Source organism: Rhinatrema bivittatum, chromosome 10 (assembly GCF_901001135.1).
Source record: "Rhinatrema bivittatum chromosome 10, aRhiBiv1.1, whole genome shotgun sequence".
Classification (NCBI taxonomy): domain Eukaryota; kingdom Metazoa; phylum Chordata; class Amphibia; order Gymnophiona; family Rhinatrematidae; genus Rhinatrema; species Rhinatrema bivittatum.
The window spans coordinates 43,388,422-43,406,076 of record NC_042624.1 but is presented as its reverse complement, the minus strand read 5'-3'; the positions used below and the strand labels follow the sequence as shown (position 1 = coordinate 43,406,076).

Genomic DNA, 17,655 nt, shown 5'->3' with positions numbered 1-17,655 from the left:
TGGCTGCCGTTCCCGCGCTCAGCGGGAACTGAGCCTGCCGCTTCCTCCTCACGCGGTCCTGAGCTTGTGTGGCATCCCCCGGAGGGGGACTGTCCTCCCCCTCGGAGGGACAGCTCGAGTGATGCCCCTCCTGGACAGGCGTTCCCCCTGACGGCTGCCAGCCTCGCAGATCTCCGATCGCTGCATTGGCGAAGAAAGGGGGAGGGGGCGGGCGCGCGGCAAAGACCTGCAGCGAAGGAGAGAAGAATAGGACCCGGCCCGCCCCCCCCCCCACCGACCCGAAGAGACCATCGGGGAATTTGACTTCCTGAAGGCAGGCGGCCCCGGGGAATGTCACTTCGCGGGGCCGCGGGTTGGGAGGCCTCTCGCTCCACAGGGGTGGGGGGGGGGGAAGAGATCAGCCCCACAGACGTGCACCCCAGGTCCTGGACCGTAGCCAGCCACACAGACTTCCCACTGGTAAGCTGCAAGAACACCAAACACACTTACCCCAAGCACAGAGAAGGGAAAGAAAAGGAGGCAAGTAGCAACAATGAAAAAACAGCCTGTCAGCAAGCCACGAGCCAACCAGGGAGGGCAAAGGCACATCTCTGTCCTGTTTCTGTTTTGTTTTTTTACTTGATCCCTCAAATGAAGAGCCTAGAACCCTAAGCTAAAGTGCTGGGGACCACCATGTCCCCTGCTCACATCTGCTGGAGTCAGAACGATACTGAGAATTGAGGCAGGGGAGGCGAGATTATATAGGACCTCCCTAGAAGTTTTCGTTCTGACTCCATCTGCTGGACGGGGGACATAACCCACCATCTGGACTGATCCTGGTATGTACAGGGAACTGTATATTGTACGAAGTTAAACATGACTTCTTTCTGTAAATGTTTAATGCAAAGTTACGATTTGCTGATTTTAGCATATTGAAAATTAAAAAAAAAAAAAATGAATGCAGCATGTGCACGGGGGCGGGTACACCCTTCCAGTTACTCTTTTTTTTTTTTTTTTACATTGTTAAGAAGTCCAAAAAATGTTGATTGACTTGTCAGGCTCTCTATTAAGCAGGTAACGACAATGTCATAATTTAATAAATACTAATAAATACCTAATATGGAACCCAACATTGGGTTATTTTTCCCTATATGCATCACCTTGCACTTATCCACATTTAATTTAATCTGCCATGTTGATGCTCAATTTTCCAGTCTCAGAAGGTCTTACTGCAATTTATCACAATCTGCTTATGATTTAACTACTCTGAACAATTTTGTATCATCTGCAAATTTTATCTCACTCGTCGTATTTCTTTCCAGATCATTTATAAATATATTGAAAAGTAAGGGTCCCAATACAGATCCCTGAGGCACTCCACTGCCCACTCCCTTCCACTGAGAAAATTGACCATTTAATCCTACTCTCTGTTTCCTGTCTTTTAGCCAGTTTGCAATCCACGAAAGGACATCGCCACCTATCCCATGACTTTTTACTTTTCCTAGAAGTCTCTCATGAGGAACTTTGTCAAACGCCTTCTGAAAATCCAAGTATACTATATCTACCAGTTCACCTTTATCCACATGATTTGGAAGAGCCACAAAAATCTGAAAGAACTGCCTGAAAGTTGGTCAGATCTGCAAAACAAAACTGATAGATCACTGCATATGACCTGCTGAAAAGTTCAGCCCACACTGGAACAGATATCCTCAGTACAATGCTGTCAGAAGGAGACTTTTTCTACAAGCTCATCACAAGAATCACTGTCATCTCACGTAGGCAAACCAAAGCTTGAAGAGCCTGAATTTTTGGAAGAAAAGTACTTTGGACTGATGAAACAAAAATCGAACTGTATGCCCACAAAACACATTAGGAGAAAGAAGGTTGAAACATTTGAAAAAAAAGAATACTTTGCTAACCCTTAGGTATGGGAGTCTATCTATTATGTTTCAGGGTTGTCTGGCAGCCAGTGGCCCAGAAAATATTGTGCAGATGGATGGAAAAACAGATTTAATTAAATATCAACATAATCCTAGAAGTCAGTGATGAAAGTGGAGTTGAAAAGAGGTTGGATATTGTAGCAAGTCAACAAACCAAAGTCTACCTCAAGCTATGAAGGACTTACAGGAAAGAAAGAAAGATGAAGGTTTTAGAATGGCTTTTCATTATTTTTGGAAGATCTGCGAGGAGATCTCAAACATGCAGTGCATGCAAGGAGATCTAAGAATATTTTTGAGCTATTCTGCAAGAAACAGTGGGAAAATAATCCCATAAGTAAGAATACAAAGACAGAACTGGCTGCTGGAAATGATTGGAAGCTGTTATTTTTACCAAAAGAAGTGTTACAGACTAAGGATGCACAAACTTTTTCACGTCATATTCAGTTTTTCTCATTTTGAATCTGTAAAATACAGCAAATAAATAGTAATTATGCATTAACATTTGTAAACAAATGTGTTCAACTTTGTAGAAAATATAAAATAAATGTAAAAATCCAATAATTCACGATACTACTAAGTGGTGGATCCTCCTTAAGATTGTAATAGGAACACTCATATCCGGGTGTAAATCACAGCCAAAACTGTCACGCGAAAAAATATCAGTTATAATCATAGCTCTGTTTTTGTGTCATTATGCAGATTAATATTTTGTCTTGTTTTAACAGTTTTATTGTATTGTTTTGTCATTACCCTGCTTTTGTTTTTATTTGTTAAAGTTTTTTTGTTTAATTATTTTCTATGTTCCCTGAATAAATAACCTTATTAATTTTTCCAGCACTGCTTCTGTGGAAGGGATGGACCCAAAAAACAAGGCGGAAGCTGATCCAATATTGCTGTGTAGCGGAATAAAATGCAGCGCGTAATGAAATTTTAACATTAATAAAATTTCATTACGCGCTGCAGTTCCCGGCCAGAGTTGACAATTTTTGTTCAGATCCAGATGAGTTGCTCTTCCGATTTTTGACTTGACAGATGGCATTGCACAATTTGGATATGTTGCTTAGCACAACTAGTGCTGTTATGAAACCTTGATTAAGGTAGATCCATGGGATTGACTGTATAAACAGCGTTAAGAATTGCTGTGTGTACATTATGATTTTGCATTGAAGTATCTATAATCAAGAATCCATCTATACAGTAGCCCCCTGAGGTAGCTCCTGTGTGAGCGAAACTCAGCCAGAGTAGGGCAAGTTCTAATAAAAGTCCTTTGTTACACCGATCTTTATTTTTCCGCTTCTGTGGAAGGCATGCACAGGTGACATGCTTATCATTTACTCCGTCACTAAATAACTTTTACATTTTCCCTACTGGCTGAATCAGGCAATTCAAAGATGATTCTGTAGCATTTTTGGCTATTTTAACCTCAGTGATTGCTTTTCCTCATGGCTGCACTATCCAGGACATGGTGGTATCGGCTGATTTGAGACCCTATTCCGATGAGATTAGATCGCTTCAACCATGAGTGAGCGTAGGAGACATGAGAAGTGTAGAAAGCGCTCAGATTAGACTAGAACAGCATTGGATCTTTCATTTGGATACTGTGCATCCTAGTAGTATAAATAAAGAACTAGTGGGATTCATGTACTTAGAAAAACCCGATTTGAGGACAATATTCATTTTATATACAATCTTTAGATGGGTTGATACATCATGGGGATATCCGCTTTTTTAAATTGGCTGTTCAGGTAAATCATTCTGTGATTTGTTTAAACCCATCATGAGATCTTTTAAATGTGTTCGAATATTAAAAAAAAGATTTACCTTCCAGGGTTGGTGCACATTAAAGAAACTTTTTGGAGATACTGAAGACAAGTTTGATGGATGATTTTAAAACAATCCCCAGAACAGGTGCTTTTGACAACAGTGAAACATGGTTATGTCAGGATTTAGAACAGGGGCTTTTGTGAACTTCATATGAAGTAGCTTCTAGCAGGTAGAAGAGCATAACACAATAACTCTTGAAGTTAGAACATAAGAACATAAGAAGTTGCCATGCTGGGTCAGACCAAGGGTCCATAGAGTCCAGCATCCTGTCCAACAGAGGCCAAACCAGGCCACAAGAACCTGGCAATTACCCAAACACTAAGAAGATCCCATGCAATTAATAGCAGTGGCTATTCCCTAAGTAAACTTGATTAATAGCAGTTAATAGACTTCTCCTCCAAGAACTCATCCAAACCTTTTTTGAACCCAGCTACACTAAGGGCCAGATTTTAAAAGCCCTGCGCACGTAAATCCAGCTGGATTTACGCGCTTCGGCGCACCTATTTTGCATAGGCCACCGGCGCGCGCACAGCCCCGGGACGCGCGTAAGTCCCGGGGCTTCGTAAAAGGGGTGGGACCGGGGGGCATGGCGCCGGCCCGGGGGCGTGGTTGAGACCTCCGGACCAGCCCCCGGGTCGGGTGATGGCGCGCCAGCAGCCCGCTAGCACGCAGATTCTCTGACAAATTCCAGAGCTTTATTGTGCATTGAGTGAAAAAGAATTTTCTCCGATTAGTCTTAAATGTGCTACTTGCTAACTTCATGGAATGCCCCCTAGTCCTTCTATTCACATCTACTCGTTCAAGACTTCTATCATATCCCCCCTCAGCCGTCTCTTCTCCAAGTTGAACAGCCCTAACCTCTTCAGCCTTCCTCATAGGGGAGCTGTTCCATCCCTTATTAACTCTGACTTGTACAATTGCTTTTCAGTTTCTTATTCAATATCTTAGTTATCCTTGAAAGGCATGCACTTTTAACTGTAAGACAAAAGCAGTTAGGAAAATATATGACCATCAAATGCCAAAGTGGATCTATGTGAAAAAACACCATCTATAATCATGACGGTGTGGCTGAGATTTATAGCCAGATATGAGTGCTCCTATTACAATATAAGAGGAGCCATCGCTTTGTACCATGTAAAGGTTGAATCTGCGTCTAATTCATTAAAACATACACAGACCGATGCAATATCATGAGTATAAAAACATGCATCCAACCTGGACGCACGATTTTTGAATGCGCGCACGTCCACCTCTCCTGGGCACTCGATGCAATATGCAAATGAGCTGTCACGCCACAATGGAATTTGTGCATCCCTAGGGCTCTGCATCGGGCGCCCAGGAGAAGTGGCTGTGTGTCCACAACAGCCTGACCAGCGCTGTCTCCCCACCCCCGGGCAGGGCTGTTCCCAATTGGTCCTTTTCACTGGCAAATATCAGTGAAAGGACCAATTGGGATAGCCTTCATATATCCTTTTACTAACATGCGACAGTGAATGGACCAATCAGTAGTAAATGAAGCAGTGAATAAATTAATAAATGCCCTGTGTGTCCAGGTTAATAAAACAGACAATTTATAAGCGTCCGTTTTATCCTGCAGCAGCTAATTTACTGGCACAATACGCACGCACAACATACATGACCTTGAGCGTGTATATTCTGTGGGTTGAAATTATTTTTTTTTTTACTTCAAGCCTTTTTTTTTTTGCATGGTGCTGCTTTCTGTGGTTCCTCCTACTTAGTAGTTGAGCCCTTTACATGCGGGAAAACGTTACGCCTACTCTAGGCAGGTGTAAAATTTGACAGGTTAAAAAGTGCGCCTTGGGCACACAAGGATTTTTAGTATCACGGGATAATAGCTAATAACCTCATCTACATGGAATTTACATGTAAAAAGCACTATTAGCTACGTGTGTTTTGGTCGCGCTGTTCCCCTTATTACATCGGAGGTTATGGACGTATGTCCAAAATGCACGTCCAAGCGCTCGTTAACCTGTGCGCTAGACTCAGCGCACGATATTGTATCAGCCTGACAATTTGATCAGAGTACTTAAAAAAAAAAAAAAAAGAAATTGCCATGCTGGGTCAGACCAAGGGTCCATCAAGCCCAGCATCCTGTTTCCAACAGAGGCCAAACCAAGCCACAAGAACCCGGCAAGTATCCAAACACCAAGAAGATCCCACGCTACTGATGCCAGTAACAGCAGAGGCCATTCCCTAAGTCAACTTGATTAATAGCAGTTAATGGACTTCTCCTCCAAGAACTTATCCAAACCTTTTTTAAACCCAGCTGCACTAACCACATCCTCCAGCAACAAATTCCAGAGCTTAATTATGCGTTGAGTGAAAAAGAATTTTCTCCGATTAGTCTTAAATGTGCTACTTGCTAACTCCATGGAATGCCCCCTAGTCCTTCTATTATTCGAAAGTGTAAATAACCGAGTCACATCTACTTGTTCAAGACCTCTCATAATTTTAAAGACCTCTATCACATCCCCCCTCAGCCGTCTCTTCTCCAAGCTGAACAGCCCTATCCTCTTCAGCCTTTCCTCATAGGGGAGCTGTTCCATCCCCTTTATCATTTTGGTTGCCCTTCTCTGTACCTTCTCCATCGCAACTATATCTTTGAGATGTGGCGACCAGAATTGTACACAGTATTCAAGGTGTGATCTCATCATGGAGCAACAGAGAGGCTTTATGACATTTTCCGTTTTAATAATTCCCTTCCTAATAATTCCTACCATTCTGTTTCCTTTTTTTGACTGCTGCAGCACACTGAGCCAACGATTTCAAAGTATTATCCACTATGATGCCTAGATCTTTTTCCTGGGTGGCAGCTCCTAATATGGAACCTAACATCGCGTAACTACAGCAAGGGTTATTTTTCCCTATAAGCAACACCTTGCACTTGTCCAAAATAAATTCATCTGCTATTTGGATGCCCAATCTTCCAGTCTCGCAAGGTCCTCCTGTAATGTATCACAATCCGCTTGTGATTTAACTACTCTGAATAATTTTGTATCATCTGCAAATTTGATAACCTCACTCATTGTATTCCTTTCCAAATCATTTATAAATATATTGAAAAGCACCGGTCCAAGTACAGATCCCTGAGGCACTCCACTGTTTACCCTTTTCCACTGAGAAAATTGACCATTTAATCCTACTCTATTTCCTCTCTTTTAACCAGTTTGTAATCCACAAAGGACATCGTCTCCTATCCCATGACTTTTTAGTTTTCTTAGAAGCCTCTCATGTGGGACTTTGTCAAAACGCCAGTTAAGGGTAGATTTTATAAAAGTACGCTGGATTTTATAAGATACGCGTGTATCTTATAAAATCTGGGGTCGGCGAGCGCAAGGGGGTGCACATTTGTGCAACTGGTGCGCCGCCGAGCCCGGCGCGCGCTGCCTGTTCCCTCCGAGGCCGCTCCGAAATCAGAGCGGCCTCAGAGGGAACTTTTTTCCACCCCCCCGGCCCTATCTAAACCCCCCCTACCTTTGTTGGCAGATTTACGCCCCCGGTCCCACCCCGAACCACCCCTGACCCCAGACACCAGACACGCCCCCTCCCACCCCTTTTACGAAGCCCCGGGACTTACGCGCGTCCCGGGGCTGTGCGCGCGCCGGTGGCCTATGCAAAATAGGTGCGCCGAAGCACGTAAATCCAGCTGGATTTACGTGCGCAGGGCTTTTAAAATCTGGCCCTTAGTGTAGCTGGGTTCAAAAAAGGTTTGGATGAGTTCTTGGAGGAGAAGTCTATTAACTGCTATTAATCAAGTTTACTTAGGGAATAGCCACTGCTATTAATTGCATGGGATCTTCTTAGTGTTTGGGTAATTGCCAGGTTCTTGTGGCCTGGTTTGGCCTCTGTTGGACAGGATGCTGGACTCTATGGACCCTTGGTCTGACCCAGCATGGCAACTTCTTATGTTCTTATGTTCTAACTTCAAGAGTTATTGTGTTATGCTCTTCTACCTGCTAGAAGCTACTTCATATGAAGTTCACAAAAGCCCCTGTTCTAAATCCTGACATAACCATGTTTCACTGTTGTCAAAAGCACCTGTTCTGGGGATTGTTTTAAAAACGCCTTCTGAAAATCCAAATACACTACATCTACCAGTTCACCTTTATCCAGAAGTCTAAGAAGTAAGATGGGAGAACTAGAATGTATAGCAGTAAATGACATAGACTTAATTGGCATCTCAGAGACATGGTGGAAAGAGGATAACCAATGGGACAGTGCTATACCGGGGTACAAATTATATCGCAATGACAGAGAGGAGCAGTCGGGAGGAGGTGTGGCGCTTTATGTCCGGGATGGCATAGAGTCCAACAGGATAAACATCCTGCATGAGACTAAATACAAAATTGAATCTTTATGGGTAGAAATCCCTTGTGTATCAGGGAAGACTACAGTGATAGGGGTATACTACCGTCCACCTGGTCAAGATGGTGAGATGGACAGTGAAATGCTAAGAGAAATTAGGGAAGCTAACCAAATTGGTAGTGCAGTAATAATGGGAGACTTCAATTACCCCAATATAGACTGGGTAAATGTATCATCGGGTCACGCTAGAGAGATAACGTTCCTGGATGGAATAAATGATAGCTTTATGGAGCAATTGGTTCAGGAACCGACGAGAGAGGGAGCAATTTTAGATCTAATTCTCAGTGGAGCACAGGACTTGGTGAGAGAGGTAACGGTGGTGGGGCCACTTGGCAATAGTGATCATAATATGATCAAATTTGATTTAATGACTGGAAAAGGAACAGTGTGCAAATCCAAGGCTCTCGTGCTAAACTTTCAAAAGGGAAACTTTGATAAAATGAGAAAAATTGTTAGAAAAAAACTGAAAGGAGCAGCTACAAAAGTAAAAAATGTCCAAGAGGCGTGGTCATTGTTAAAAAATACCATTCTAGAAGCACAGTCCAGATGTATTCCACACATTAAGAAAGGTGGAAAGAAGGCAAAACGATTACCGGCATGGTTAAAAGGGGAGGTGAAAGAAGCTATTTTAGCCAAAAGATCTTCATTCAAAAATTGGAAGAAGGATCCAACAGAAGAAAATAGGATAAAGCATAAACATTGGCAAGTTAAATGTAAGACATTGATAAGACAGGCTAAGAGAGAATTTGAAAAGAAGTTGGCTGTAGAGGCAAAAACTCACAGTAAAAACTTTTTAAATATATCCGAAGCAGAAAGCCTGTGAGGGAGTCAGTTGGACCGTTAGATGATCGAGGGGTTAAAGGGGCACTTAGAGAAGATAAGGCCATCGCGGAAAGATTAAATGATTTCTTTGCTTCGGTGTTTACTGAAGAGGATGTTGGGGAGGTACCCGTAATGGAGAAGGTTTTCATGGGTAATGATTCAGATGGACTGAATCAAATCACGGTGAACCTAGAAGATGTGGTAGGCCTGATTGACAAACTGAAGAGTAGTAAATCACCTGGACCGGATGGTATACACCCCAGAGTTCTGAAGGAACTAAAAAATGAAATTTCAGACCTATTAGTAAAAATTTGTAACTTATCATTAAAATCATCCATTGTACCTGAAGACTGGAGGATAGCAAATGTAACCCCAATATTTAAAAAGGGCTCCAGGGGCGATCCGGGAAACTACAGACCGGTTAGCCTGACTTCAGTGCCAGGAAAAATAGTGGAAAGTGTTATAAACATCAAAATCACAGAACATATAGAAAGACATGGTTTAATGGAACAAAGTCAGCATGGCTTTACCCAGGGCAAGTCTTGCCTCACAAATCTGCTTCACTTTTTTGAAGGAGTTAATAAACATGTGGATAAAGGTGAACCGGTAGATATAGTATACTTGGATTTTCAGAAGGCGTTTGACAAAGTTCCTCATGAGAGGCTTCTAGGAAAAGTAAAAAGTCATGGGATAGGTGGCGATGTCCTTTCGTGGATTGCAAACTGGCTAAAAGACAGGAAACAGAGAGTAGGATTAAATGGGCAATTTTCTCAGTGGAAGGGAGTGGACAGTGGAGTACCTCAGGGTTCTGTGTTGGGGCCCTTACTGTTCAATATATTTATAAATGATCTGGAAAGAAATACGACGAGTGAGATAATCAAATTTGCAGATGACACAAAATTGTGCAGAGTAGTTAAATCACAAGCAGATTGTGATAAATTGCAGGAAGACCTTGTGAGACTGGAAAATTGGGCATCCAAATGGCAGATGAAATTTAATGTGGATAAGTGCAAGGTGATGCATATAGGGAAAAATAACCCATGCTATAATTACATGATGTTGGGTTCCATATTAGGTGCTACAACCCAAGAAAGAGATCTAGGTGTCATAGTGGATAACACATTGAAATCGTCGGTTCAGTGTGCTGCGGCAGTCAAAAAAGCAAACAGAATGTTGGGAATTATTAGAAAAGGAATGATGAATAAAACGGAAAATGTCATAATGCCTCTGTATCGCTCCATGGTGAGACCGCACCTTGAATACTGTGTACAATTCTGGTCGCCGCATCTCAAAAAAGATATAATTGCGATGGAGAAGGTACAGAGAAGGGCTACCAAAATGATAAGGGGAATGGAACAACTCCCCTATGAGGAAAGACTAAAGAGGTTAGGACTTTTCAGCTTGGAGAAGAGACGACTGAGGGGGGATATGATAGAGGTGTTTAAAATCATGAGAGGTCTAGAACAGGTAGATGTGAATCGGTTATTTACTCTTTCGGATAGTAGAAGGACTAGGGGACACTCCATGAAGTTAGCATGGGGCACATTTAAAACTAATCGGAGAAAGTTCTTTTTTACTCAACGCACAATTAAACTCTGGAATTTGTTGCCAGAGAATGTGGTTCGTGCAGTTAGTATAGCTGTGTTTAAAAAGGATTGGATAAGTTCTTGGAGGAGAAGTCCATTACCTGCTATTAAGTTCACTTAGAGAATAGCCACTGCCATTAGCAATGGTTACATGGAATAGACTTAGTTTTTGGGTACTTGCCAGGTTCTTATGGCCTGGATTGGCCACTGTTGGAAACAGGATGCTGGGCTTGATGGACCCTTGGTCTGACCCAGTATGGCATTTTCTTATGTTCTTATTAACCCCTTCAAAAAAAATGAAGCAGATTTGTTGGCAAGACTGCCCTTGGGTAAATCCATGTTGACTGTGTTGCATTAAACCATGTCTTTCTATATGCTCTACGATTTTGATCTTTAGAATAATTTCCACTATTTTTCCCAGCACTGAAGTCAGGCTCACTGGTCTATAGTTTCCCGGATCGCCCCTTCAGCCCTTTTTAAATATTGGGGTTACATTGGCCACCCTCCAGTCTTCAGGTACAATGGATGATTTTAATGATAGGTTACAGATTTTAATTAATAGATCAGAAATTTCATTTTTTAATTCCTTCAGTACCCATCTGGTCCAAGTGATTTACTACTCTTTAGTTTGTCAATTTGGCCTACTACATCTTCCAGGTTCACAGTGATTTGGTTCAGTTCATCTGACTCATCACCCATGAAAACGATCTCCAGAACTGGTAAGCTCCCCAACACGGAAGCAAAGAATTAATTTCATCTTTCTGCAATGGCCTTATCTTCCTTAAGCTCCCCTTTAACCCCTGGGTCATCTAAGGGTCCAACTGACTCCCTCACAGGTTTCTTGCTTCGAATATATTTTTTAAAGTTTTTATTATGAGTTTTTGCCTCTACTACCATCTTCATTTCAAATTCTCTCTTCCTCTGTCTTATCAATGTTTTACAATTAACTTGACAATGCTTATGCTTTATCCTATTTTCTTCAGATGGATCTTTCTTACAATTTTTGAAAGTTTTTTTTTTTGGCTAAAATAACCTCTGTGGCCTCACCTTTCAGCCATGCAACAATTGGATATATACACACACACACACACACATCAAGCTTGGCATGGCCATTTTACTCTTGTCTAACAGAAGCCAAGGCCAGTGTTGGAACACACAGCATACTACACTGGTATAATCACTAAATGTGAACTTCTTAGCAAACAGCACTACACTTAAGAATTAAAGTTTAAATTGTGTGTGAGAGAGAGAGAGACAGAGAAGCCTCTCTCAGACGGAACTGCATATACGGATGGAGAAGAGGAGCAGGCTGCTCATAAAAAGCTGGAGCTGCCCGGATGGGAAGGCAGCCGGGCCTGCGGACGGCTGCTGTTCTTACCTTAGCCCGGGGGTGCTTCTGCCGGCGCGGATGCTATGCACTCGCAGGGGGAGCCCCAGAATGCAGCCCAGAGACGTGCACACCCGCAGGATCTGTCCGCCCTGTAAAACAGTCACCACCACCATTACATAGGGGTAACAGGGAAGGGGGAAATGACCCTGCAGCCCGCGGCCTCCTCCGGAGGCTTCCAACACCACTCACCCCTTCCATGATCCCACCGTCGATCTCCAGCCTTCCCTCAGCCATGCTGGCGGCCGCTCGGAGACACCCCGCGAAAACCGCGACAAAGGCCCGCGACGGCCCAGCCCCAGGCTGCCCCGAAAGCAAAGGGCTCAGGGCGGGAAGATCCTTCCACAGGCAGCGAAACAGCGCACACCCACGCTCGGCTGCAGCACCGTCGGATTCCCGCGGGCAGCCGGCTCAGCCACCCCTCCGAACCTCCGGCGCGCGGTAGAACACGGGAAGGCCCTCCGCGCATGCGCCTTCTCAATCCGGCGCTTCCCGGAAGCCGCGGCCCCCCAGCGCCAATGCCGCAAGTCTCGGCCATGAGGATTTCGTTAGCTGGAAGCGCGGCAACATTGCAGTTCTCTGAGCTCTATTGGAAAGAACTTGGTTACTCTCCCTTGGATCCTAGAAGAATTATGTTATTTATCTCTTTGACTTTTAGTCTATGGCCTTGGTAGTAAAATGTATTTTATCCATATATATTATACCGTGAAAATAATTCCACTAGGAGTAGCATTAGTAGTCAGAGTAGTAGGCTGAGAAACAGGAAGCCAGGGTTTGAATCCAGCTAATAATCTTTGTGACCTTGGGCAAGTCACTTAATTTTTCGTCGACTCAGGTATTGGTTTATATTGTAAACTGCATGATATTGCAAGGAACAAGTATCCCGCATCTGGCCCTGAACAATCTGGAAGTTTACATAAATATTTTAATTGTTCAGATCCTTACATTTTATCTCGTGAGGCTTTGGTGTAGACCTCTCACCATTTTGGTAGCCCTTCTATTTTATTTTATTTTTTTATGTTTTGGGTTTTTTTTATTTTATTTGTACAAAACAATGCTGTACTTCGTATGCTCCTGATGTAATTCAGTATTTGGATGGCGTGTTTGCTTTGTCCTACAGTTATAGTGCATCTTCCCTTTCTCCATCCGTTCTCATCATTTACATTTGGATTATTACAACTTTCTGCGAATCCCAGGGATTTAAATAAAAATATCTATATCTGCCCTTGGGTTTGGGCTGTGAACGTACAAGCTTTTATTTTTTTTTTTTTACACGCCCCCTGCCTCTGCCCCGCCTCCGTGCCACGCGCTCCAAGCACGGCTGGAGGATGGGCCCTTTCCTCCTTCTCTGATTGGTTGCCGTGAAGGAGGTGTGTGCTTAGTCGTCATTTCCAGGATAAGATGGCAGCAGTGAGAGCGCTGAGGAACTGCTACAGGTCTATGGTAAGGTTAAGCAAGAGCTGCGTACTGTATACCGAAGGCGAGGCGGAGCTGCCTTCAGCATGAAGGGCATTTGGACACCAACGAGGCTGTGTGACAGCTGGGGGAACAGAGCTTGGAGAATTGGGGGAGGGGCTGCTCTAGAAGTTCAGGTGCTTCTGGCCGGTTCAGTAGCTGCGAGAGAGCAGAGACCTTCTGTGAAGCTGCCTGTATTTTCTTCAGGACTGATCAGAGCATATCTTCTGTGATAACATGATGACGTGCTTACACAATTAGTTTAAAACGGCTGGCAACGTAACAGGGCTAATTTGTTTAATCCCCATTGCACCAGTCCTTTCCAGTGTCCTTCATTTCATTTTGTGAAATTTCACTTAGTTTTATAGTTCAAAATTATATAAATATTTTCTATTTTCAGTGCTTAATTTTATTGCAGTATGTAAGTTTTATGCTTTCTGTATATAAATTTAGAAGGACAAAGCTGATAACAGGATGTGTGTGACCTCAAAAGCTCATTTACCAAAGTATCTTATTGGTTCCGTTAAAGGTATTGCACTCTACAAAGGCTCCAGTTTTCTCCAGACCCAATATGTCAACTAGATCAGGGGTGAGCAAACAAGGATGTGGGAGTGTGAATATTCCTGATAGGGGCATGCCAGCTGCCCAATCAGAGAAGAAAAAAATGGCTGCACAGTCCAGTCTTGGCCCCATGGAGGCATTGCAAGATCAGAAGGGAGGAAGCTGCCAGGACATAGTGACATCGTATGCATGCCACGGTTAGGCATTCATTTCTTTGAGGGACTGAGAAGAGCTGTTTCCATTCTGGCAGGCCTGGGTGGGGAGCTTCCTACTCTGTGGCAGAATTGGACATGGGAGGAGCCACTGTGGAGTTCTAGAAACTAGGAATCGCTGCCAAATTCAGGCCCTATCCCAGAAGGAGTTCTTGCTGCTATCAGGTCCCAATCCAGGGAGAGGGATCACAGTTGTTGCCCAGCTGGGGGGAAAAAAGTGAGGTAGGGGAGGAAAATGGGCAATGAGGCCAGAGAGAATAAGGAGGTAAAGAAGTAGGGAAGGGAAAATAAAGGCAAAAAAAGGTTAAATAAGCAAATCAAAACAGAAAATAAAAAAAGATGAGCAAACTAAGAAAACAGAAAAATAGGAAAAATTAGTGAAAGCAGTAAAAAAAAAGGTGGGCAGGGTAGAATGAAGTTTTTCTTAGCTCATAAAAATACTGGCTGGCACCTAAGGTTTTGAAAAGGTTTACACCTTTGTCTGTGGTGGGTCTTGGTCAAGTTGTGGAGTGTGTAGCTCTGTGTTCCATCTAGTGTGCATGTTCTGTGTGTGTGGCCTATTCTGATGTTTGTTTTATATCTCTCAAAATTGGAAGGAGCAGGCTATACATTTTTAAAATATATTTATTTGTGTGATGCAGTCTGTCTGCCTGTCTCTCTCTCTGTCTAGGTGTGGTATGTCTGTGTGTCTGTACCAGTCTAGGTGTTTGATATTTGTGTCTCTGTAGGGTATCTGTGTCTGGATGTCTGTGTCTATCTATTTCTGTCTGGGTATGGGGTGGGGGGGGGGGGGGGTCTGTCTCTCTGGGCCCATGTGTATATAAGCTTACTCCTTTCAGCAATTTGAAGAGAAACTAAATTGTGTGTGTATATGTATGTGTGTGTGTGTATATGTATATATATATAGTGTGTGTGTGTGTGTGTACACACAGGTGCAAAAAATGGCAGAAACAAAAAAATAAAAAACCAGTGTTATCTAAAAATACAATGCAAACAACATTGTATGATGTGCTCTGAAGCTCTCACAAAAATTATATTTTTTGAGTGAGCTTTAGAGTACATCATACAGTGTTGATTGTATTATGTATGTATGTGTATATATACACATACTAACCCATCTTGGGCCCAGTTGCATGAATGGATGGGGTGCTGCAGCTTAAAAAGTGTGCTCATCTTGTATTAAACCTCTATACTACATGCAGACAGCTGGGCTTTCTCACTTGCAGCAAACGCATCCCTATACTCACAAAGCTGGATAGAATTTGTTGTTGCTGCCCTTCTGGTGAGAGGTTTCTACCTGGATACTTCCTACAGCCACCAAGGCATCATGTGAAACCATTAATCTTGAGCCTGGCAGCAGGGTGCCTTGGCCATTCCCCCATACAATTAAGATTGTTTTGTTCTCGCCAAACTTGTTCTGCAAATTCTCTCCCCCAATTGCCGTTTATGATGTCCATTATACCCATGCCTGTTCTATGTAAAGCACCCTACATGCGTAAGTTTTTGTTATGCTGTGAACCGATGTGATATCTCTGATGAATGTCGGTATATAAAAACCAATAAATAAATTATAATAAAAGGAGAGAACATAGTCAACTTATGTGCAGATATTTTAGTGCATCAGAGCTTGTCATCCTGTATTAACACTATTTTGTGTACAGATAGGACTCATCAACTACATGCATTCATTAATTTAAAACAAAGAGAAATGTACTTATGGGTGTAGATAGGAGGGCCTTCCATAGTACCTTCTGTGGGTTCCAGCAGTAGTCACCCAGTATTTGCTGCAGGAAGCTTCTGGATGATCAGTTTTGGTTTTGCTGCTGCCATCTTGAAGTTCAGTAAGGCAGTGAAAGAAATCATAGAAACATGATGGCATAAAAGACCATATGACCCATCTAGAATGCCCATCTGTTCAATTTATCTAGCCATTACAATTCCCACCATGCCATGACTTTTACCACAAGGGTAGCCTACAATAGCAAATTAAAGGATCTGTACTCACTTGAACATAGCTGAAAGATATGATGGGATATGGGATTTGAAATTTCAGGTAGCATATGACATTAGGAATGTGTGATCTGGTATGCTGCTGGTTTGACCTATGGAAGTTAGCTGTGTGTGTCATACCAGTATATGTTTATTTATTTAAAGGCTTTTATATACCGGAGTTCATGCACTTGTGCATACCACTTCGGTTTACACAGAACAAGGAACAGAAAATTACATCAAACAGATTGAACAATTAAACAAATATACAATTACATCCAACAATTGGGTATAAATTGTGAGCTACCTTTTCCAGACCCATGATGGCATAGTTGTAGTCTTATCCCACAATTTGTTGGATTCATACCACTTCCAGTAAAGCTCTTTGGCTTTTATTAATCAATATTTATTTCTTACACACCTTTCCAGGTTTGATCAAGGCAAGTTTCAGTAAATTCATATATAAAAAAATAGCAGCAGTTACAGAGCATACATAACTTCCATCTAACATAATTCTTACAAAGTATAAAAAAATAATCAAGGAAACAATCCCAAACCTAACTACTTCATCACTTATAACTACAAACATAACAATTATTAAAATTAACAAATTATAAATCTTTCTAACTAATCTAGCAGATACCTAAAATATCTCCCATAAAACAAAACAAAAAAACAGTCAACTCCATCAAATACCTATGTTATAATGGGTTCAAGTACACAATTTAAATTAACTGTCAAATGTTTTTGCAAAAAGTCAGGCCTAGACCTATTTACTAACCATTAAAAAGTCTGTTTTCAGATGGGCCGAAATCAGACGGTTCAATAATAAGAAGCAAAAGGTTCTAGACCTGAACCATCTTCCAATGGACCCTTGACAAAGCTGTTTTTGGAAACTTCTTGTGTTCTCTTGTGCAGTGTATGGAAGAGATATTTGTCTGTATTCTGCTATTAAATGGGCAGTATGTCTGCTCTTCATAAGAGAGACTAGATGACAGTGCTCGTGTGACTCAGTCAAGAGATCATTAGTAGATGAACCTAGTGATCTTTTTGCTGATCTGTAGATATGGTTACTGTAATCTCGTTCATGGCACATCCCCCCCCCCCCCCCCTTCCTGTCACTCATCACCTCCCAGACACAATTTTTGGAGTTGTTTGAGGTGTTTTATGCAGTGCCTAATATGGTCACATGCTAAAGAGGCACGGGTGTCCTACAGGCTGTTTAGCAGAGGGCATGGAAGAAGAGCCATGTCTGGTTTCTGAAGGCTTTGTCCCACTTACCCCCACTGACATAATGAGCAGATTTAATGACAACAAGAGCAAAGTGAAGTGTGGGAATTGACAGAGACCTTTCAAGCAGTAAGGTATGTGGCCTTTAGAAAATGGATGTTGAACCTTGATTTGAAGTTTATTATAACTATTGAGTTGAGTTCCCAGTCAACATAATTTTCTTTGCTTATCTCCCTTTACATCTTCTGTTTTTCTCATTGTTTTCTGTTGAGTAGTGACTAAAG

General features: G+C 42.4%; 2 protein-coding genes across 2 annotated transcripts in view; one reads left to right on the top strand and one right to left on the bottom strand.

Annotated features, from left to right (window-relative positions):
- The window catches only part of RTCA (RNA 3'-terminal phosphate cyclase), a 72,294-nt gene extending 59,878 nt beyond the window's left edge, over positions 1-12,416 (bottom strand). Inside the window, exons 1-2 of the mRNA XM_029617672.1 lie at positions 12,117-12,416; positions 11,916-12,016 (exon numbers count right to left, since the gene is read on the bottom strand). Coding sequence (XP_029473532.1) covers positions 11,916-12,016; positions 12,117-12,161 — 146 coding nt within the window. The 5' untranslated portion in view covers positions 12,162-12,416. The remainder of the gene's footprint in view (positions 1-11,915; positions 12,017-12,116) is intronic.
- A 794-nt stretch (positions 12,417-13,210) lies between these two features.
- The window catches only part of DBT (dihydrolipoamide branched chain transacylase E2), a 53,906-nt gene continuing 49,461 nt past the window's right edge, over positions 13,211-17,655 (top strand). The window contains exon 1 of the mRNA XM_029617671.1: positions 13,211-13,367. Within this exon, the coding sequence (XP_029473531.1) occupies positions 13,326-13,367 (42 nt within the window). The 5' untranslated portion in view covers positions 13,211-13,325. The remainder of the gene's footprint in view (positions 13,368-17,655) is intronic.